Below are 23,448 nucleotides of genomic sequence, written 5' to 3' on the forward strand. Positions count from 1 at the left end.
AGCTCCAAAAGAATAGTTTTTAAATTGTGCAATGTTGTGATTTGGTATACATACATTATGAATTGATGATTAAAATAAAATTAGTTAATGCTTCCATAGTCTTTTAGGAGATATTTTAGTACTTTCAATCAGTAATGTTTACCCGGGTATGAAAGTTTGGCATTGTCTGGAGACATTTTTCATCATTCCAGCTGAGAAGAAGTTGCTGCTGGCACCTGCTGAGTAGAGGCTAAGATGCTATTAAATGTCCTGTGGTTCACAGGCTAACGTGCCAAGTTTGGGAAACACTGTTTAAATAATGAAAAGACAACCATCTTTTAGGGCTAATTCAGTGCTAACATTTGTGATATTTCTGTGTCATAGGTAAATGTGTCAGTAGCCTATCAGTAAGAAAACTTCTTTTTTTTTCCTGTGTTGAGATGTTTTAATTGGCATATAATTGCATTCCTCCTGAAATGTCAACTTTTTGTTTTTATTTGCAACTTCCTATTTTAGGGGAGATGTTTTAATTTAAGTTATAATTTCTGTAATCTTCTTAATCTTTCCAAAACCTTCAGTAACTTCCATCTTTGCTTCCTCTTACAGTTTTTGATGATGGAGATGAGAAGACACTGAGGAGGTCCTCACTGTGCCTGAAAGGAGAGAGGCATTTTGCCGAAAGTGAAGTAAGTGATCATTTACAACTGAACTTGTCTTAATGTTTTGCCTTGAGGGAAGTAAATTTCTGCTTTCTCAGCAGAATCAAATTAATTACTTTATGGCATCATTATAATGTATTCTATGAAACCAATTTTAGACCCAGCTTTCCAAAATGAGGAATTATCTTCTATTTCTATTCTAGCATTTGTCCACAAAAGAAATGCACCTGCTTAATTATTTTTAAACAAGTTGTAGATAGACTTGCTTAGTTTGTAAGTAATTGTTGAGAATAAATGTCTGCTTTATAATACACTTGAACCCTTTCCTACCCAAGGATGTGTAGATAGTTACACAATATTCTCAACTACTAATTGAAATTTTTATAGTGTCTTCCAAAAGAAGGTCTTTCTTCCTAAAATAGTCTTCCAGTCCCCTATGTCTTTTAGTTTTTTCTGTTTTCTTCGTATTTTTTTTATGTGTTTTCCATGATTTTTATCAGACCTTGACTGAGTATCTTCTGTGTTACCTATCTGATTATCCATCCTGTTGATTGTCTGCCTTACTAGAATCTGTCTCAGTGACAAGGACTTTGTATGTCCATTTTATTCCTGTAATGGTTCCTGGCACAGAGCAAGAAATGGATAAATTTTAGTTTACAGGGTATCACATTTGTTTCTTTTTGTTTTTTAATTTTAATTAATTTATTTTTATTTTTTTAATTATATTTTTACAATCTTTACACAGTTAATTAGGGTAAAAAGGTTCAAGGACTATAGGGAAGTGGATAAGACTATTATTTCCATATTGTTTCCTTCATGTATCTGAGGTAAAGGGGATATTGAGGGAGAAGCCCCACCCAGTTTCCCACCCCCAGGTCCCGGATGTAGGGCATGCTCTGAGATACTTGCTCAAGCGATTTTGATAGTTCACCAGTTCTGAATCGCTGCCTGTCTCGCCACTCCGAGCACGATGAGGTCACTGAAGAATCCACTGATTGACACAGTCCATCCTAGAGTCTTCGTTTGCCCAGTGTTCACTGCCAACATATAGCTGAGGTGTTGGATTGACCTGTTCTGTCTTCTGTCTTTTCTTGGTTAGGGTTCTGATCTGGCAGTTCAATTGGGGAGATCCCCAAAGAAACTTTGAGGTATTCCCAGACCAGATTCTCATGTGTTCCAGCAAACACAGGTCCCGGCACAGTCCATTGCCCCAATCAGCTGGTGGTTGCAATTGCTGGGTTGGTTTGTTTTCAGTGCCAACTTCCACTGTAACCAGTGGATGTTGCAGTCCAGCCTGGTTCTGCCCAGCATAGAGACTTCCCCCCTCGGTGTACTCAACCCGAAGGGAGCAGCAGCAACACCCCCCCACCCCCCAACCCAGGCAGGCCCTTGGATAGCTTGCCACGTGCACGTGGTGGCTGGAGTTGGGATCCGAGCAAGATGCCGCATCCTGAGGCCCACCATGTATATTAGTTTCTATTTTTTTCCCCAGCCTACGGATTAGAAATTGTTGGCCAGAGCTATTTTTTTAAAGATTTATTTATTTTTATTTGAAAGTCACTTACAGAGAGAAGGAGAGAGAGGAAGATCTTCCATCTGATGATTCACTCCCCAAGTGGCTGCAAAAGCTGGAGTTGAGCCAATCCATAGCTAGGAACCAGAAATTTCTTCTGGATCTCTCACACGGGTGCAGGATCCCAATGCTTTGGGTCATCCTCTACTGCTTTCACAGGCTACGGGAAGGGAGCTGGATGGGAAGTGGAGCAGCTGGGATTATAACCGTCACCCATATGGGATCCCGGGCAGGTGCAAGGCAAGGATTTTAGCTGCTAGGCTATTGTGCTGCGTCCTTGTTTTTTCTTTGAGAATATTTTTACTTCCCATAGTTATTGAATTTCCATTTAAATTCATGTTCTTTGTATTAAGATTCTATTTCCAATTTTGTTGCTTCCTGTAATTCTGACTTACTATATTGCTTGATATTTCTAGACCATGGTTCATACTTTCTTTTGGTTCCTGCTGAGCCCTGCTGCAGTTGTTATAATCTTCGTTGTTGCTTAAGACTCCTAAAAATGCTTCCTCCTCCAGAGTGGCTTTTGTGAGCTGTCAACCAAAATTTGATCCTTTTATCCCTTAATCCTTTAGCATTTCTTGCTTTGTGATCTTGTTATTTTTCTTAATTTCCCTATGCTATAGGAATTTTCAGTTGCTTTGAAGAGTAAATGTGTTATTTTTATTGTGATAAATTGTTCTTTTCCCAGGAGTGTTTTCTGCACAAAAGCTTCGGTAAATGTATATTGAATCATTATAGAGGTTTAAATTTAGGAATAGTGGTGAAGTAACAATTCTGAGTTCATGTAATCATTGTAGGTAATTGATATCCCTCACGAAAAACATGTGCACGATGATACTCAGTGAATAATACTTGACTTGATTTTTCATCTGAGTACTGCTTAATCTGAAGAAATATCTAAAATATTAATTTTGATTTTAAGTGGAGAATTTGCAGTTAGAATGGTTGGTAGTAAAATGGAGGAAGTAATATGAATAAATAGCCGTGTGTCCTTTCAAAGAAAATATATGATAGAAGAATTTATTCTACTGTTTATATTCCTCCCTTATCTGATATTAAAAAAATGGTTTCAATGTTTTTGAGAAGCTACTCAGTATTATTAGTTGGGTAACTTTGGACTTTGAGAGGAAAGCTATGTCATTGGCTGTATTTTGGGGCACCAATGCCATTAATAAACTGCATACTTAATCAAAAGCTTGGAAATTAATATTTCTGTGATAGGAGATCACAGCACCATTTTAAAGATTTATTTATTTATTTTATTGAAAAGGCTGATTTATAGGAAGAAGGAAATAGAGATCTTCTGTGTGCTGGTTAATTCCCTCAAGTGGCTGCTATGGCCAGAGGTGAGCCTATCTGAAGCCAGGAGCCAGGAGCCAGGAGCTTCTTCCAGATCTTCCATGTGGGTACAGGGTCCCAATGCTTTGGGCCGTCCTCTACTGCTTTCCCAGGCCATAAGCAGGGAGCTGGATGGGAAGTGGAGCGGCTGGGATTAGAACCTGTGCCCATATAGCATCTCGGTGCATTCAAGCGGGGATTATCCATTAGGCTACCACACCAGGCCCAACGTACCATTTTATTCCATTAAAATTTCAACATCTGAACCACTGATTGTAGCCATAACCAGCTTCAAATATTTTGTACCCACTACTCAGCATCTGTGGAGCCATGCAAGAATTTCTACGGCGCATTTACAATTAGAGTATTCTGACGTTTTCAAGAATTGTCTGTGCATTTACTCCATGCAGTTAAAAACTTAAGCAAATTTATAAAAAGCCTAGTTCTGTATTTTCTGCAGCCCATTTTAGATAACAGGCCTATAGACATTTTCCTCTCAGATGTGTGGAATTTTCTTTGTTCCTGATATAGCTGCCAGGCCCTAGGTACACTGCTTCTTACTCACCATTCTTACTAGGGAAAGGCTGTGCTTTTTCTTTTTTTCTTTTTTTTTTTTTTTAAATTTCAGAATTACTCCCCCTCCCCTCAGAATTACTTTTAAGTGCTTCGTAAATAACTCAGAATTTCTTCCCTATAACAAATGAAATGACTTAGTTTAGCAGAAGGTGGACCCAGATCATTGTATTTTTCCTGTTTCCTTCAAAATTTGAGATTTTCACCTCTAAGGAACATAATGTAGAGTTAATGACAAGTAAATTTTTTTTTCTAGAGGAATTTACATTTGGCACACATGTGTTTCAGACAGCTTTTGCTTTTTACCTGCTTTAAGTTTCATTTGCATAGGGTTAGGTTCTGTACAAACTGAATTTCAAACATTGAAGAGTTTTGCCTGCCTTTTGAAGCACTCTGTTTTACCATCCTTTATAGCTAGTACATTTTTCCTGTATACTCTTCTTTATTATTGAATTAATATATGTTAAATACATTAACATCTTATGAATTGTGCAAAAAATAGTTAGCGTACTTCCCTTTTTAACAAATGTGCTTAATCATTGTTTTCAGCAAAGTTTTCTCAGTTGAAAAATTATGGCCATATTGCCTAGCAGTTAGATCCCATACGCAAGTACCTGACTATTTATGCAGACACTAGTAGGCTGTGGTGATGGCTTGGTAGATGGGTTCTAGAACCTTGGAAGGAAAAGATCCTTACTCCTAGGCTCTGGTCCAGGCCTGCTGTGTTTGTTATAGGCATTTAGGAAGAAAACCAGCGTGGAGGAGCTGTCTATCCCGTTCTCTCTGCCTTGCAAGTTTGTTACTGATAATATTGATAATTAATCTTGTGTTACTGAATAAGTATTTTATGTTAGGAATTGAGCATGTAGCTAATCCTCACCCTGAGATTTTTGGGTCCTTTAGAAAGGTGTGATTTCTCACATGCTGATTTTATTCTCCTGTGTTTGTTTTGATTTGTGTTTTGATTATTAGGAGGTTCCTGTCGATCACCATATAGGCAATGAATTATCTTGAGAGAGTTGTTAGTTTTCCCCCAATTTTTTCTAGTAACATACTTGATTTTAATTTCTTTCTTTCTTTCTTTCTTTCTTTTTTTTTTTTTGAAACTACAATTTTCTAGCTATAATGAAGTTGTATGTTAGCCTTACTTTGGGCTAACTTTTCATCCTTAATATCGTATGTTAAGATTTGAACATATTGTTAAGGTGCTTTGGTTTAAAAAAGAAAAAAAAGGAAACACTTGGAAAGTAATAAATTATGATGGATTTCTGTTCTTGCCCACAGACCCTAGACCAGCTCCCACTCACCAACCCTGAACATTTTGGCACACCAGTCATAGGAAAGAAAACAAATAGAGGAAGAAGATCTAATCATATGTAAGTCTTTTCTTGTTAGTTGAACCTGGCTTCATTTCCCCTTCTAGTATTGTTTTAATAGTTTTAAATTGTAATTGACAAAATGCTAGCTGGATCTAGTAGTAGTTTCAGATTCCTCAGCGTGTGGGACTCAGGCTCTCCTTGTCAGCCAGCCTTTACAGCTTTGTCTTTCTGCCTCCAATTTGTGTTCTGGTACTGCAGTCAGAGAGGGCTGGTCATTAAGCCCTGAATACAGCGCTTGTTTTCTGATATCATGCTTTTTATTCATGTTTCTCTTGTCTCTTCTGCTTCCTTTCCCTGTCATTGTCCTGCTCGTTCTTTAATTCTCAGAAGTGAGCCATTTTATGTCTTTTCTGTGTTTCCCCGAAACCAGATTTGTTTTTGTCTCTGCTCTGAACTGCTGTTATATTATCTAATGTCAAAAACAAGATTTCTTAGTATTGTACTCTTTGTTGTCCTTTCTTAATGACTTTGTTGGCTGATAGTGGCAGTTCTCCCTGTCTCATTTTTTTAAAGATTGGGGGAGCAGTTATCCTGGACTGATTTTCTCCTCTAATCTTTTATAATAACACCAAATAGAAAGACAAGACTCTTAGGAAAATAATGTGCTTTCCCCTAATAAAGTCCTATTCTGTAGAAACAGATCAATTAACTTTAAATTAGCCATTTTGTACATTTTTAGGATGTATGATAAATATTTTGGAATACTTTTATTCATCATTGTTTTGTTTATTCTTTGTGAAGATAAATGAAAAGATTTTGTCTTTTCCCTAGACCAGAAGAAGAGTCTTCATCATCATCCAGTGATGAGGATGAGGACGATAGGAAACAGGTTGATGAGCTCCTGGGCAAAGTTGTCTGTGTGGACTATATTAGTTTGGATAAAAAGAAAACATTATGGTTTCCTGCATTGGTAAGTAGGTCCAGTGTAAAAAACTAAAGAAAAAAGATGCCTTAAAAAAAAGATTTATTTTTATTGGAAAGTCAGATTTACAGAGAGAAGGAGATGGAGAGAAAAAGATGTTCCATCCGTTGATTCACTCCCCAAGCGGCTGCAATGGCCAGAGCTGAGCCAATCTGTAACCAGGAGCCAGGAGCTTCTTCCAGGTCTCCCATGCTTGGTGCAGGGTCCCAAAGCTTTGGACCATTGTCCACTGCTTTCCCAGGCCAAAGCAGGGAGCTGGATGGGAAGTGGAACAGCCCAGACCCAAACCAATTCCCATCTGGAATCTTGGTGCATGCAATGCAAGGATTTAGCCACTAGGCAACCACATCAGACCCAACAATGCACTTTCCAACTAGTGTTTTTCTTAAGTTAAAATGGGAAACTGTTGTAGCATTTAGTTCTCACAAGGAACATTTGAAAAATACTTTTAAGGGGTGAGCATTTTTCCTGTTGATTAAGACACACACCCAGTACCAATATCTGGTGTCTGGTTCCAGCTCCGGATTTCATCTTCTTGCTTTTGTCTGTGGGAGACTTGGATTGAGTCCCTGGCTCCTGACTTGGTTCACAACAGTCCTGATTGTGCATGTTGTGGAGTAAACCAGCAGATAGGGAATCTGAGCTCTCTCTGCCTCTCAACTAATAATGTAAAGCAGTGTCTGAGTACAAAGAACTCTTCAAATCATCCAAGAAGTGTAAAATCTTGATATCTCAGAAGCTACATATTTGAAAGTTGATTATGCTTTTCTATTTTGGGTATGAAATTGAAATTCAGAGGTCAACCTTGTGGTGCAGTAGATTAAGCCATAGGTTATGATGCCGGTGTCCCATGTCAGAGTACTGATTTGAGTCCCTGCTGTTGTACTTCCAATCCAGCGGCGCTGACTGGGAAAATAGCAGCAGATGATCCTAGTACCAGATGGAAGTCTCAGATGGAGTACCAGGCTCCTGGCTTCAGCCTAGCCTCCTGTAGCCATGATGGCCACGTGGGGAGAACCAGATTCTGTCTGTCCGTCTCTTTTACTGTGCCTTTCAAATGAGTAAACAAATCTTCAAGAACATTCAAGTGGAACCTGTGACAATTTCCAGCCTCTCCATAAAGCCTATACTGCAAAAGAAGCACAGAATCTCTTTGGTTAACAAAGATACTAAGCGTTTTTTGTATACTTACCTTACCAGGCTATTTATCTCTTTGATAATGGTTTTGCCCTTACCTTAAATAGTTATTTCATAATCATAGCAGCCATTCTACATTACCCTAATGTCTGAATTTCTGTATAAGAAATTCTTTTTTTTAAGATTTATTTATTTTTATTGGAAAGTCAGATATACATAGAGGAGGAGAGACAGAGAGGAAAATCTTCCATCCGATTATTCACTTCACAAGTGAGCGCAATGGCCAGTACTGGGCCAATCTGGAGCCAGGAGCCTGGAGCACTTCCAGGTCTCCCACGTGGGTGCAGGGTCCCAAGGCTTTGGGCCGTCCTCTGCTGCTTTCCCAGGCCACAAACAGGGAGCTGGATGGGAAGTGGAGCTGTCAGGGTTAGAACTGGGACCTACGTGGGATCCTGGTGCACATTCAAGGTGAGGACTTTAGCCACTAGGCCACCATGCCAGGCCCTATTTGTTTTATTTTGAAAGGCATTGTATACAGAGACAGAGAAGGTATTTTATCCAAAAATGACTGCAATGGCCAGAGCAGAACTGATCCCAAGTTGAGACTTCGGGGTCTACCATGTGGTTACAGAGCCCCCCAAAACCTGGGCAATCCTCTGCTACTTTCCCAGGCCAGAAGCTTAGAGCTGGATCGTAATTAGAGTATGGCGACTTGAACCTGTGCCATTATGGGATGCCAGTGTCACAGGCTGTAGGATTTGCTTGCTCCAATAGAATTTTTTTTCGGAGGCAGTGTAGTAGGTATAGTATTGTAAACTATCCCTGTCCCATATTTTGATTGCCTAGAATTGAGTTTTGGTTCCTCCGCTTTCAGTCCAGTTTCTTTGTGAAGCTCCTGGTTGCCTGTGCTTGGAGGAGATCTGGATGGAAAACCTGGCTCCAGGGGCTTCATCCCAGCCCAGGTTTGGCTGTTGTAGTATCAGGGGAGTAAGCCAGCAGAAAAAAGATCTCTTACTCTGTTTTTCCCTCTCCTGTCAACCTTCTTTTCAAGTAAATATATGCATGGATCTTTAAAATGTTTTATATGTGTTTCTCAAATAAAAGAACATGGAAATTATTACTGGGCCATGCATGTTAAAGTGGCTAAAGTCCTCACCTTATATGCACTGGGATCCCATATGGGCGCTGGTTCTAATCCTGGCAGCCCCGCTTCCCACCCAGTTCCCTGCCTGTGACCTGAGAAAGCAGTTGAGGATGGCCCAAAGCCTTGGGACCCTGCACCTGCGTGGGATTCCCGGAAGAAGCTCCTGGCTCCTAGTGTGGATCGGTGCAGCTCCAGGCTTTGCAGCTGCTTGGGGAATGAATAATCAGGAGGAAGATATTCCTTTGTCTCTCCTTGTCTTTGCAAATGACTTTCCAATAAAAATAATAATGTTGAATGCTTATTAATCTGTTTTGCCAGCCATTTACTTCATTATTTAAAGAAAAATTGTTTGAAGTTATTGCTGTACATTATACCCTCCCAATTTTGGACAACTGATAGGTTTAAAAACTTTTTCCTTGTTTTTCAAACATACATTAATTTTTAAATTTATAAGTACAAATACTACAGACTTCAGATATTTTATAGATACAGCTCTGAGAACCATCCTTCCTTCTTCAGTGTTCTTTTTTTTTTGTTTTAATGCTTACAGTAACATACTTTGAGTTTAACAATCATAAGCTTAGTGTACTGCTAAGCATATGTTCAACAATTGAAAAGTAAAAAAATATCTACTCCACAAAAATATAGGCAAGAGTTATAAATAATAATAAAATCAAATGATGACACTTTCATTTTTAGACATTTTGGTGGGTTGTATTCTTATTAAGAAAATTATATCAGAATAATCATACTTGTCTTTTTTGGGACTGCCTTATTTCCCAGAGCATACTGTTCTCCAGTTATTTCTATTTTGTTGCAAAAGACAGAATTTTTTAAAAAACGAAATTTTGTAATCATATAATTTCATCACCTTTCCAGTCATCGTTTGATAGACATCTGGATTGATTCCATGTCTTAGCTATTGTGATTGATTATTTTTGAACTGGAGTATGAAATTGTGCTTTAAATGAAAAATGTCTACAGAACGTCTAATCACAGAAACAATATTTGTGTTTCTAGTTTTTAAATAAAGAGTAAGTTTTGTACTTGTTAATTAACAATAACTTGTTAAGAAACAGTTGCATATTTCTGGTACTGTAAATATCTGTTTACTCTGATGTGACACTATAGCACGCTTTTTAAGTAAGATTGTGTCTTTCAATGCTTCAATCCTGAGACTGGAAAACAGCCTGTATATTCCTATATTTAAAGTAAGCAATGTTTTCATGATCCATAAGATCCTTCTTTTCCTTTTTGTTCATTAAATTGCTATCTTCTGACCAAAATTCATTGTAATTCAGCATTTAGAATATTATTTTTTTGGTGATTTCATTCCTTCTTATGGTTTCAGCTGAGAAGATAAGTGAAATACCTTAGAAACCAAGAAAATAATTAAACCTGGGTAAACAGGATTAAGTGTAGATTAGGATTACCCTGACAGAACTGGAGAGCCAGCCCACGTGCTCACCATTGAGTTCTGCCCAAATTTATCCTGTATGAGATGTTTAAAAAAAAAAAAAAATCTTACCACTGCAGAGAAAAATGGCTGGTGGATTTGACTTACATGCCCCAAGTTTTGGACCCCTGATATTTAGGCTGTTGGCTACCAAATTGCTTAGATTCCAAACCTCTGTGCTCAGCTCTTTTTTTTTTTTTTTTTTTTTTAAACATCTCTGTCTGGAATTCTTTAGCTACTTGTAAAGGTAACCCTCAAATTCCTTCCTCATACCTTCTCTTTGTATTTATTCCTTTTACAGTAAATGACTGTCATCTACCAGTGTGAGTAAAGCAGAAAACTCAGTGTCCCATTTTCCCTCATATCAACCTCTCTGTTTCTGAATATTTCTCAGCCCCACTTCTGTTTTCAAGAAAGATCCGTGTGTTTGTTTGAAAGTCAATAGAGGGAGGGGCAAGTAACAGATCTTTGATTACTGGTTCACTTCCTTGATGTCTGCAAAAGCTAGGGCTGGGCCAAGCTGAAGCCAGGAGCTAGGGAATCCACGTGGGTCTCCCATTTGTGTGGTGTTCTGCTTTTCCAGAGGCCTTACAGAGCTGGATTAGACATGACACATCTTGTTTTACACTCAAACCCTTTCTCATATGAGATGCTTAACCCCAGTGTCAGGTGTTTTTGAATTTTGTACAACAATTTTTTGTTTTGTTTTGTTTTTCAATTGAGAGGCAGGGAGGTGACAGAGAAAGGGAATAAGAGCAAGCAAACATCTACTAGCATACATCCCAAACACCCCCAATGGCCAGGCTGAACTGAGAGCTAGGACCTGGATTTAGGTCTCCCACGTAGGTGACAAGAAATCGACTACTTACCTTGTTCCTGCTGCCTCCCAGAGCACCTCGGGGAAGCTGGAATCAGGAGCAGAGCCAGGACTTCAGCCCCAGCACTCCAACAGGAGGTGCAGGCATTCCAGGCAAACCACTGAGCCAAACACCTGCCCTCAGAGTAATCTCTGAAAACACAAATACTCTGCTGTTTCAAATTTCCATATTTTCCATTTCAGCTTAAGGATTAATGTGGCTTCCCAGGTTCTTGATATTCTGTTCTTTTCTTAGCCATGAGGCAGCTCCTCAATTAAGGCTCTCTCTCTTTTCTGACTACAACTTTATCCATGGCTGTAGTCTAGTCTTAGCCCTGTTTCTACTTTGAATACTGCATCTGTGCCAGAAGTCTGAATAACTCGGACAGCTTTATATGAAGATATCAATTCCATTTAAAATTACTAATGCACTGTCCCTCTGTATGTGTAGCTCAAACTACAATTGGTTGTAGAATTTCAGGCTTCCTAAACCATTTGTAAAAGCATCTAAGTAGTCATCATGTAGTAATTACCTGAAAATATACTCTTAGTTATAATCATTTTGTGTTTTTTAAAGGTGGTTTGTCCTGATTGTAGTGATGAGATTGCTGTGAAAAAAGACAATATTCTTGTTCGATCATTCAAAGATGGCAAGTTGTAAGTATAATTCAGTTGGTTTGAAAAAATTAAAAATATTTGCTGTTTTCTCACATGGCTAGATTGACTGATGAATAGTTCTTTCCAGTGATCTGAAGATGTTAATTTACATCTTATAAAAGGTTTTAAGGAGTGACTGGTTTTCATACGTAGATTTAAAATATTATGTTTTTGTCTATTCATTTCTAAATACAAGCTTTAGACCGCTTGGCCATCCTGATGATCCCTTTGTTCATTTTTTTTTTTAGTACTTTCTATTTTTGACATTTGCTCATATAACAGTAACTGAGGATTTATTGAAGCAAACTTGATATATCTAACATGTCACATTGTATTTATTAACATTAATATAGTGTACATGAACATTTCTTTAGGGTTTATTCTTGATTATATTAGTTAGAGTTTCTACTATTTCTTATCTAGTAATTGCAGTAATACTTGAGCAGTAATTGACTTGCTCTGTGATCTGATTATTAAAATCACTAGCTGTAGATGTTTTTTAAGGATGCAGAAAGTAGTTGATTTCATGTAGAACCTTTTTAGTGTGGAGTTTGCTTTTCTTAAATGCAAATTAAATAACTAGAGAAGTCAGGTGTTTTGTGCTGAAACTTGTTTTATATTAGTAGTATAAAAGAGTTATCTATCATGTTTAAGAGCTTGGTGTTTGATTTTCAGGTTCTGAAGTGTGACTTTTAAAAATAATATGTGAAGCTAATTTTAACAAAATTGAGATAACCAGGGGAATTTGAACACCAAAATAAATATTGACTGGATGTTGTTAAGAAATTGCTGGGGATTGGTAGGGACTGCCAATATTATGGCACAGAGGTGAAGTTGCTAACTACAGTGCTGGTATCCCTTATGGGTGTTGATTGGAGTCCCAGCTACTCTACTTCTCATTCATGTCCCTGCCAATTTGCTTGGGAAAGCAGTGAAAAATTAGCCAAGTGTTTGGGCCCTTGCCACCCGTGTGAGAGACCTTGGTAAAACTCCTGGCTTTGGCCTGCCCTAGCACTTGCTGTTGTAGCCATTTGGAGAGGGAATCAGTTGGTGGATAAGCTCTTCATCTCTCTCTATATATATATCTTCCATTCCCTCTCTAACTCTGCCTTTCAAATAAATAATTAAAAATTTTAAAAAATTGTTCAGGGGTAGGAGAAATGGAGAATGTTATTCTTCCGCTGGTTCACTCCCAAATGGCCACAATGACCAAGTCTGTCATGTTGGTGCAGAGTGCCAAGGATTTGGGCCATCCCCAACTGCTTTCCCAGGACATAAACAGGGAGCTGGAGGGGAATTGGTATAGCTGGGGCACAACCTGTTGCTCATCTTGGATCCTGGCCTTACAAGGGAGGATTTAGCCAGTTGAGCAATTACTCTAAGCCCAAGAGTATATCTTAAGTATTCTATCCTTCCCCTCCAGAGGGCAACTATGTGAGGTAATGCATGTGTTAGTTAATTTGAGTATAATAATAATTTCACATGCATATATATCATATTAATACATTGTATACTTTAAATATATAAAATTTTGTCAATTGATAAACTTGCAAAACTGACTTGTATGATTTTTAGATATGTGATAATAGTATGTTTATATATTTTTAAAAGGTCTCAAAGATTCATAATGAAATATCATAAAATAAATTATATAATGTGTGGGATTTGCTTTAGTAGTCCAATTAGGATAGGAAGACATAGGCAAGAAGATAGATGGAACAGTAATTACGGGTTTATAATGTACAATATATAAATACAGCATATTTGTATGCATTTAAAAGTTTCAAAATAAAAGCTCAAAATTGACAAGCTAAAAATCTCTTTGAGATAGTTTTCAGGCTTTTGTTGATTTAACTAACCCTGGTGCAGAAGCTAAAGAAGGTATTAGTTCAAAATCAGAAATTCCTGATATATATGTCAGTACCTCATCTGGTTGTTGCTATCTGATCTTTTTTATTATTGGAGAATTCTGTGAAAGGTCTCAAATTGAATTTTATATTTATAATTTATGAATCATCTAACTCTTACACCAAGTAATTTCTTATTCTTTGAATTTCATTTCTACATTTTCATTATTCTGCTTGGGCAGAGGACTCAAATATCAATTTGAGGATATTTTGGTATTTATAAAACATATCTCTCTCTTTTTTTTTTCTTCCAAAGAAGATGTTTGAATAACCAGGAAGAGCATTAGCAGATGTTCAATATCAGGGAAATTCAAATTAAAATTACAGTTATATAAACTTCTCTTAATATGGGATCATCCTTTAGTTGATTTTGTCATGATTTTTGCAATTTGCAATCTTGTGTATGATGACTTATGTTGTAAATGGCAGTATGTCCATATTTTCAGTATCTTCCTGAGTTGTATAATTGAGGAAACTCTTAATCTGTCATATTATTCTCTTTGTAATTAAAAAATAATATAGCACTTCAGTTCCAAGAAAAGATGTCCATGAAATTACAAGTGATGCTGCACCAAAGCCTGATGCTATATTAAAACAAGGTAAGGATAATCCTTGAATAGATCACAGATAATTGAAAAATGATTAGGTGTTTTGAAGAGTGAAGTTCCTTTTCCTCTTAAAAATTTTGTTGCAGTTGTTTGGGGTACGCATTTTGCTTAGTGGATAAAATGAAAGAACTACAACTCATATCGCAGTAGCTGGAAACCATACACTTAAAGTTATGTAGAAAACAGATAAGAAACTGTATCATCAATAATTGATATTATGTGGCTTTTGCTTAAGAAATATTAGTTATTGGAGATGGTTCTAAAAAGAAGCAGAGTAACTTTGATTTGGTTGAAAAAGTAAATGAACAGGGGCCTGGCTCGGTGCCCTCATGGCTAAAGTCCTCGCCTTGAACGTGCTGGAATCTCATATAGGCGCCAGTTCTAATCCCAGCAGCTCCACTTCCCATTCAGCTCCCTGCTTGTGGCCTGGGAAAGCAGTCAAGAATGGCCCAAAGCCTTGAGACCCTGCACATGTGTGGGAGACCTGGAAGAAGTTCCTGGCTCCTGGCTTCAGATTGGCATAGCACCAGCCCTTGCGTCTGCTTGGGGAGTGAATCATCGGACAGCAGATCTTCCTCTCTGTATATCAGACTTTGTAATAAAAAAATAAATAAATCTTAAAAAAAGTAAATGAACAGCCCTAACCCCAAGACTACTAGTTTTGATTGAAGAATATGATAGTATTCCATGTGTTACTTGATTTTTGCCATTTTAAATAGCTGTTTATTACCTCTTTGCTCTTATTCACTGAATCAAGTAATATGCTGTATAAATTGCCTCAAACCATCAAGGTTTTAGGGTTTATATCTGTATTGTGAAATGAGAATAATCATGTCTAGCTAGTTTAAGTTATTAAACTAGTTTTAATTTAGGTTTAACTAGAACTGTGGAGAATACATAGTTGCCATTAGGTACTGAATGTTTATTACAGGCACTGTATGCTTATTACACAGTAATAGTTAATAATTGTTGGAAAAATATGAAGTGATTTTTCTGTGTTATATTTGGTTTTACTAGATAAACTTAATTTCTGTTTAATAGAAGGAAAGTGTGGTTTTCCTCTTGTATTTGTTTGAACCAAAGTAACCTTTCAATGATCCCAGTTTTGCCTTCTGTAAAACTCCGTAGAACTCAAGAGCATATGAGTTGCTTCATGAAAAGACATTTTAGCAAGAAGAAAAGATGTTGAAAAATAGAATAGGTGCTAGCCCAGTACCTAATTGACAGAACTTAAATGCCACCAATATTTCTAATTACCTTATTTAATAATTATAGACAAATCAGTTATCTTAATTTCTCCAGTTCATATACTTTGGATCTCTTTGCAGCCTTTGACCAGGCACTTGAATTTCACAAAAGTAAAACTATTCCTGCTAACTGGAAGACTGAGTTGAAAGAAGATAGCTCAAGCAGTGAAGCAGAGGAAGAAGAGGAAGAGGAAGATGATGAGAAAGAGAAGGAGGATAACAGCAGTGAAGAAGAGGTGAGATTAGTAGATACCTTTAAAAGTATGTGTGTTAGGATTTGACATAAAGCCAGTAATCACATAAACCTTGTTAGTCTTAGAAACAGTTTGTAATAAAATTGTAGTTGCAGTACTCATTTTAGTTAAGGAATTGCTTGCTTAAAATACACATGTGACCTAGTAAGTGTAGATATGTTAGCAACCTGAAAATGTCTCCTAATCTTGCTATACGTTTAATTTATCACTTGATTAAGAAATTATTACCTAAATTACCAATTATTACCTAAACATGCTTTTTCATCACCATGTTACCACCTGTCACATATTGAAATATTTACCCCTTGCACATATTGAAATGTTTAAAAAAGTATAAAATACATCTTCCTCCTAGTATTAAGACAAAAGTCAGAGAAATAAAGATCAATAACTGTTTAATTCATTTTATCTGATCAAGATGAGTGGATAATTTACATGTATTTAGATCATAAATCAAGTATCTGTGAATCTGTTTGAATAAAGGAACTAAACTTTTAGCTTTTATTTCAACTAATTTGGCAATGTCAACCTACCTTTAGCAGTTTCTTGAATGTCTTCATAGAAGTTATTAGGTTAGAGTGACATAGTGAAAGCTACTGTGCTTGACTATGAAGAAAGTTGCTTTGAATGTGTTCAGGAGACTGAGGTAACTAATTGTCAGTGTGTGTATTTAGGTAAGTCATGAAATTCTGCCACTTAACTGTAGTAAACTATTAATGAAATGAGACTGGGAAATTATAATTTAGTCATCTGTATTGACAGTGGTATAGATATTTCCCTGCTTTGATCTCTTGACAGCTTTCTTTTTAAAATGCTGAAATGAGCAACCAAAACGTTGCATAAAACCTTGGAGTGACTTTCTATCACTTTCGAGTTTCAATGCAGAACTTCCAACCCCTGCCTCTCTTTCCTCACTGACTCCCTTGGTGTATCTTCCCTCTTTTGAACTTTATGTTGTAGCAGTATCATCTTGCTTATTTATTGCTCAGCCTTTGCACATACTAGTACCTCAGCCTCCATTCCTTTTCCCTTTGCTTCATTCCCATCCTTCAGTAGCCTCATCAATTTTCAAAATCCCACATATATACCATCTCTGTAAAGAGAAACCTCTGTAAACCATCTAGTTATTTGATAAGAGTTAGAGAGAGACGATGGAAAAGAAAGAGAGAGGGGTCTTCATCTGTTGGTTTATGCCCCAGGTAGCCACAGTGACCAATGATGGGCCAGGATAAAGCCAAGAGCTTCTTTCAGGCCTCCACATGGGTAGGTGACAGAAGCCTAAACATTTGAGCCATCTTCCACTGCTTTTCCTAGAACATTAGCAAGGAAATCACCAGAGGATGTCCCAAATTCCTAGGACCTTGCACCCAGTTGGAAGATGTGAAAAAGGCTTTGGACTCCTGGCTTTGGATCCACTTCAGCTGTTATGGCCACTGGGGGATTGAATCAGTGGATCAAAGATCTTTCCTTCTGTCTCTTGTTCTCTTTGTAAATTTGCTTTTCCAATAAAACTAAATAATAATAAACGTGTTTTTAAAAAGTCAAGCAAATTGGAAGTGGAGTAGCTGGGACACAAATTGGTGCCATGTGAGGACACCAGTATAACAGGTAGCGGCTTTGCCTGGCACTCTGCAACACTGGCTGCAAGGACCATATTTTGTAGTCCTGCTAATGGTGTCCATCAAAGTATGTAATGTTTAACAGATAATCAGCAAATATCAGTTAGCAAAACTTTTTTTGCTTAGTGATTTGTGGATTATTTTGTAAAAGTGAATCTGATTTCTACTTGAAACATTTTCTTAAGTAACACATATTTTAAATAGGAATAAACTTGACAGTTCATTAAGATTGAATTTCTATAAGAAGGGCATTTAGATACTGCCTAGAAAGTAGATTTTCTTATATTTGTATCTGATCTATATGAACTAAGTTTTTTATTTAATACATATAGATTATTTGATAGAGAAACAGAAAAGTACAGAGAGAGAACTAGCACTGCCAGTTCATTTGTTAAATGTTGGCAAATCAGGGTTGGGTCAGTTTGAAGCTGGAAACCAGAAACTCAGTCCAGGTCTCACCCTTTGGTGGCAGGATTCCAATCCTGGAGCCATTACTTGCTGCTTCCCAGAATGCTCTTCAGCCAGAAGCTAGAATTGAGAATGAAGCTAGTAGTGAAACCCAGACATAACCACATGGTACATTGACATCCCAATCAGTGTTTCAGTAACTATGTCAAATGTCCACCCTTGGATTATGCTTGAGTTGATAAATGTGGATACATCATCAGCAAATAAATATCTGTCATTCATTTTTCTCTGGCCAGCTAGCACACCTAGTAATTTATCAACATGTCAGCTTTAAAATTGGCCTTCCTTTGTACTAGTTTTAAAAATAACAAAACAGTTCACACTTGAACACTAACATTAGGCCCATGATTTTCCAAATCAAAAGGTAGTATGTTCAGAGGATTTAGAATTATCAATTGAACTTTTTCTATTGGAAATATTTTTGCTTCAACTAGAGTAACTGTAAAACTTTGCTATATATTTTCAGTTATTTTCTGCAGTTACTCACAATCATGATCTTTAATGGCAGGCTCCTTAGGTTACTTTTCCTTCTATTCGATTCAGCACCGGTCCTAGTGCCTACCCTTTAAGGTGCTTATTAAATGTTTGTTGAATGGATGAAAGTCATTGAATTGATGAGTTCTTCAATCTTACCTACTACCCTGCTCCTTGCAGGTTGCTTCAGGACCAGCTCCCTACGGCCACAGCCCTTGGCCACAGCAGCAAGAAGCTAGTCCCTCCCTTGTAATTGATAAATCGGGGAACTATTTTATTACTTGAAGATTTTCATAAGTCTGAATCTTCAGGTATTGTAGATCAAGTTTGTTCCCCACTTTACTGATTATATAAGCTTGACATGCTATACAGTGGGGCTGTATATCATGAATACTTGTAGTTACAGCTAATGGGGCTCAAGCCTGTATAGTTCCTTAAGGAGCAATAATAGCTTTGCTGTTAAGCCCTCACCACGTTTTAATATAAATGAGAGTAGGTCTTCTTGGGCCTGTGACCCTAACTGAAAGAACGGTAAAACGTTCATGGCCGGTTCTGCTAGTGTCTTTTTTTTAATATGAGAATTTGTATTTGGAAGTCCAGCTATTGAGATTCTTCTGTAAAGCATAGCATGTCTAGACTTACAGCATAGTTTTGAATAGCTTAGTATTTAATAATTTAGTAAAAATTCTTTGAAATGTCTTAATGAGTATTAAAGTGCTTGTAGGAAATCTTATTCTCTAATTAAAATGCTTAATTAAAGGTTGTAATATTTTTTCTTCTATGACTAACACTAGGAAGAAATAGAACCATTTCCAGAAGAAAGGGAGAACTTTCTTCAGCAGTTGTACAAATTTATGGAAGATAGAGGTGAGTTTTTTCTCTTTTATTCTTACTTATGGCTTATGTTTCAGTTAGATAATAAGCATTTTAAAAATAATAATTTTATTTATTAAACTTTGTATTGCCCGTAATTACCACTGTCTGACTTGTTTGAGGAATTTGAGAATGTTTAAATAGATACTATATCCATGGAAATATACAAACTTGTCTGGGCACTTCCCCATCCCTCCATTGGGACTCCAGAATACTAATTTTTTTTTAAAGATATATTTATTTTTACTGGAAAGGCAGATCTACAGAGAAGAAGAAAGACGGAGAGGGAGATCTTTTGTCAGATGGTTCCCTCCCCAAGTGGCTGTAACAGCTGGAGCTGAGCCAATGCAAAGCCAGGAGCCAGGAGCCTCTTCCAGGTCTCCCATGTGGGTGTAGTAACCCGAGTTTGGGCCGTACTCAACTGCTTTCCCAAGTCACAAGCAAGGAGCTGGATGGGAAGGGGAGCTGCCGGGGTTAGGACCGATGACCATATGAGATCCCAGCGAGTTCAGTGCAAGGACTTTAGCCACTACACTATCTTGCTGGGCCCCAGATTACTATTAAGAGACCATAGTGGTGTGGAAATCAAAGTGCTGTTTTAGAATCTGCACAAAGGGGCCTGATGTGATAGCTTAGTGGCTAAAGTCCTTGCCTTACATGCACTGGAATCCCGACTGCTCCTCTTCCCTTCCAGCTCACTGCTTATGGATTGTGAAAACAGTGTAGGATGGCCCAAAGCCTTGGGATACTGCACTCCTGTGGGAGACCCAGAAGAAGTTCCTGGCTCCTGGTGTCAGATTAGCCCAATTCTGACTGTTGCAGCCACTTGGCAGGTTTACCAGTTGATGGAAGATCTTTCTCTCTGTCTCTCTTCTCTGTAAGTCTGACTTTACAATAAAAATAAATAATATAAAAAGGAATCTGCACACAGACCCTGGATGAAAAGTTTCCTCAAAAGTCATAGCTTTGGCCCAGTGCAGTAGCCTAGTGGCTAAAGTCCTTGCCTTACCCACGCCAGGATCCCATATGGGCACCAGTTCATGTCCCAGTGGCCCCGCTTCCCATTCAGCTCCCTGCTTATGGCCTGGGAAAGCAATAGAGGATGGCCCAAAGCCTTGGGACCCTATACCCACATGGGAGATCCAGAAGCAGCTTCTGGCTCCTGGCTACAGATCAGCTTAGCTCAGCTCTGGCTGTACTCGTATTTGGAATTGCCTCAACACTGTAGGAATTAATGTGTTCTAAATCCCTTTTTGTAATTCTGATATGTAGATGCTGGCACTGTTAGTCTTTCCTTTGTTTTCATCATGGACAGCACAATACCTTTTCACCATTTGATGTAAGATGTGTGTGATTCCTGTACCATTTTTGCTGTGAACAGAGGCTCAGTCTAAGAAGTATGATGTTTATTAAACTTTTGTCTAAGATAAATGAAAAAATGAAATGAAAGTAATTACTAAATCTATATAAAAGAAGAGTAATAAAACATAAAGTCAGGCACACAGTTTTGCAGAGCACTCTCTGTGGATTGCATTTGTTGTCTTCACAACTACTTTCTAATGGCTTTGGTGTTTTTGTCCAGCCTTCTGTGTGTGTGGATGAGATAAATCTGTAGTTCGACCCTAGAATTATTTCTTAGGATAGTACTAAATTAATTAATTACAAATAACAACCATGAAAACAGTTTTCGTGGTAAAGCAGTTGAATATTTATATCTCAATATTTTCTGCAATTTTATCAAATTGTATTTCAATAATTCTCAAAGCTTTGTTTTGTTTGAATTTCCTTATGTTTATTCTCTTTCTTTCCAAAAGGTTGTGGTTAGAATTAAATCATTGAAAATTTGCAAAAACAGTAATCAGGAAATTTAAAAATGTGAAAACAGCTTAGGAATAGATACCATGTGTTTGCTCAACAAAGGGATTTTTTTCCTTTTAGATTCTACATGAAATATATTCTCTGGTATTATTTGAATCTTTTGAAATTTTAAATTAAATATAGCATAGCTTTAATACGTTTTGTGTTTCCTCTAACAGGTACACCTATTAACAAACGACCTGTGCTTGGATATCGAAATTTGAATCTCTTTAAGTTATTCAGGCTTGTGCACAAACTTGGAGGATTTGATAATGTAAGTAAATTCAAACATGAGATATCTTTTTCATTAAGTGTATTTCTCAGCTGTCTGTTATCTAAAATTATTGCCTATTGGTAAGAATGCAAGGAGATAAGGAAAAGAAAATGGAAAATAGAGTTTAGAAATGTAGAACTGGCCTCCATTGATAATATTTACATTTCTAAAAATTTTTTAAAAATTAAACTTTCTGTTTAATGTATCTAGCGTATGAAACTCATATGTATCTGACTCACAATGCAATAGTACTGGTAGACATTCTTTTCACTTTGCAAAGTTTTAATGAATGGATCAGAAAATATTCTTGGACTTATACACATCTTTAAACTTGACCTTGGCCTCCTTTTGGGTTTTAAGTTTTAAAAGTTAAGATCTCTGATGATATCATTGTTGTTCCTAGTGTTTGCCCCGCCCAGCAAATATCCACATGGGCATAAGGTGATTGTAGCTTCTTTCACTTTCACAAAAGCCTTTCTTGGAGATTTTCTTCCTTTCCATCGCAGCTGTCACTCTACAGGGACAATCTTGTCAATGCCATGCAATCCCAGTGCATGTCTGTAGGGACAATAAGAGGTGCTACCATCAGTGTTCTTTTCAGTGACCACACTGTGTCCCAAATGGGCTGGCCAGACCCGGTACTCTTTTAGTGGATTTCGTGAGCTTATCCAACCTCTCGGGCCTACAACCACTGTCTCTTTTTCACTAGACTATATATTTGTATTCTTAATCCTTTCATAATACTTGGGACAAAGGCAGAAAATTATTATTTTAAAGTAGCTGTGATATGTGACATTCATCAACTTGAGAATGTTCTTTAGAATAAAGTGCTTTTACTAATTTCAGTAGAGCTACTTTGATTTATTAGCATTTAAGTTTTATGGGAAATAGTCCTTTAAAATTTTTGTTTCATTAGAAATTTTGATTTAGGAACCTGGATAGTTTCATATATATTGTAATTGAGTTTGTTCAAAAGTCAAATGGCTTAATATTTTAACATTTATACATTTGGATTAGTATTTTAACATTTGTAAATCTGAAGTTTGTTAAAGTACTAAAGATTATTATTATAAGCCAAAATCAGAATGTGTCAGGTTAGATATTTTCTATGAAATTTGAATCACTAAATATAAATATACACTTGTGTTTGTGTGTGTATTTGTATACTATATCCATTTATATACCATGCATCAAAATGTTATTATCTTTCCACTTTCACACTTGAGCTTAGCCATAAAGCTGAGACCTAATCCACCTTTCAGTTTTGGAATTTTCATTTTATTTTGTCCTCCTTTAGATTGAAAGTGGAGCTGTTTGGAAACAGGTCTATCAAGATCTTGGGATTCCTGTCTTAAATTCAGCTGCAGGATATAATGTTAAATGTGCTTATAAAAAGTAAGTTAGTGTAATTGATATGGCTGTAAATAGTATTGTACCAAGAAAACAGAATAGAATTCATCATATAACTGATGCAATTTCTTTGAAGTAATCAGAAAGCTTTACTGACACCTCATGATAGCGTTTTCTAGTCTGCATGTTACAAATATTAAGATTTATGAGAAATGTGGAGTAGAAATGTTTTGGAGCGAAGTAAATTTATAAAATACTTATTAGAGATTTAAAAGCTGATGTTTTTGCATGGAACATTTGGTGTAGCACTTAGTACATCTTCTTTGCATATTGGAATTCCTGCGTTAAAGTCCTGATTCCAGTTTTAGCACCATTCTGGTTGCTCTGTGAGGCAACAGGTGATGGCTCAACTATTTGGAGTCCTGCCACCACTTGGAAGACCTATCTTGAGTTCTGGGTTCCTTGATTCAGCCTGGCACAGCCTTGGCTGTACTAGGAGTTTGGAGGATGAAACCAATAGAAGATTTGTTTTATTATTATTTTTTTACATTAGATTCAAAGAAATCTGCTTGTGAAATCTGGTTCTGCTAGTTCTTACCTATGCCCTTGGGTCACTTACTTGTTATACTAAGCTTCAGTCTCTGTATTTGTAAAATCACTGATTACTACCTGCCTCTTGAGATTATTCTGATGATTATACTAAGGAATACAATCCTCACACATTAAAAATACTTGACATATAAATTCAATGTGCATTACTAAGACTTTTAATAGACATTACTATAACTTGTCTAATGTATTATTACTGTCTTCTTAGTACAAAATTTTTTTAAATGAATTTTTG

At 36.9% G+C, this 23,448-nt stretch overlaps 1 protein-coding gene across 6 annotated transcripts in view; it reads left to right on the top strand.

Annotated features, from left to right (window-relative positions):
• ARID4B (AT-rich interaction domain 4B) overlaps positions 1–23,448 on the top strand; it is a 106,736-nt gene that overhangs the window by 45,232 nt on the left and 38,056 nt on the right. For all 6 annotated transcript variants that reach the window (XR_005882489.1, XR_005882490.1, XM_040967888.1 and 3 more), the window contains exons 6-14: positions 586–665; positions 5,407–5,498; positions 6,273–6,411; positions 11,594–11,673; positions 14,103–14,179; positions 15,517–15,671; positions 19,045–19,117; positions 21,160–21,254; positions 22,552–22,649. Coding sequence is in view for 4 of the 6 variants with exons in the window: in XM_040967888.1 (XP_040823822.1) it covers positions 586–665; positions 5,407–5,498; positions 6,273–6,411; positions 11,594–11,673; positions 14,103–14,179; positions 15,517–15,671; positions 19,045–19,117; positions 21,160–21,254; positions 22,552–22,649 (889 nt within the window). In the remaining 2 variants the exon portion in view is untranslated. The remainder of the gene's footprint in view (positions 1–585; positions 666–5,406; positions 5,499–6,272; positions 6,412–11,593; positions 11,674–14,102; positions 14,180–15,516; positions 15,672–19,044; positions 19,118–21,159; positions 21,255–22,551; positions 22,650–23,448) is intronic.

This window comes from Ochotona curzoniae, unplaced genomic scaffold (assembly GCF_017591425.1).
Source record: "Ochotona curzoniae isolate NIBS_2020 unplaced genomic scaffold, NIBS_Ocur_1.0 scaffold_4683, whole genome shotgun sequence".
Lineage (NCBI taxonomy): Eukaryota > Metazoa > Chordata > Mammalia > Lagomorpha > Ochotonidae > Ochotona > Ochotona curzoniae.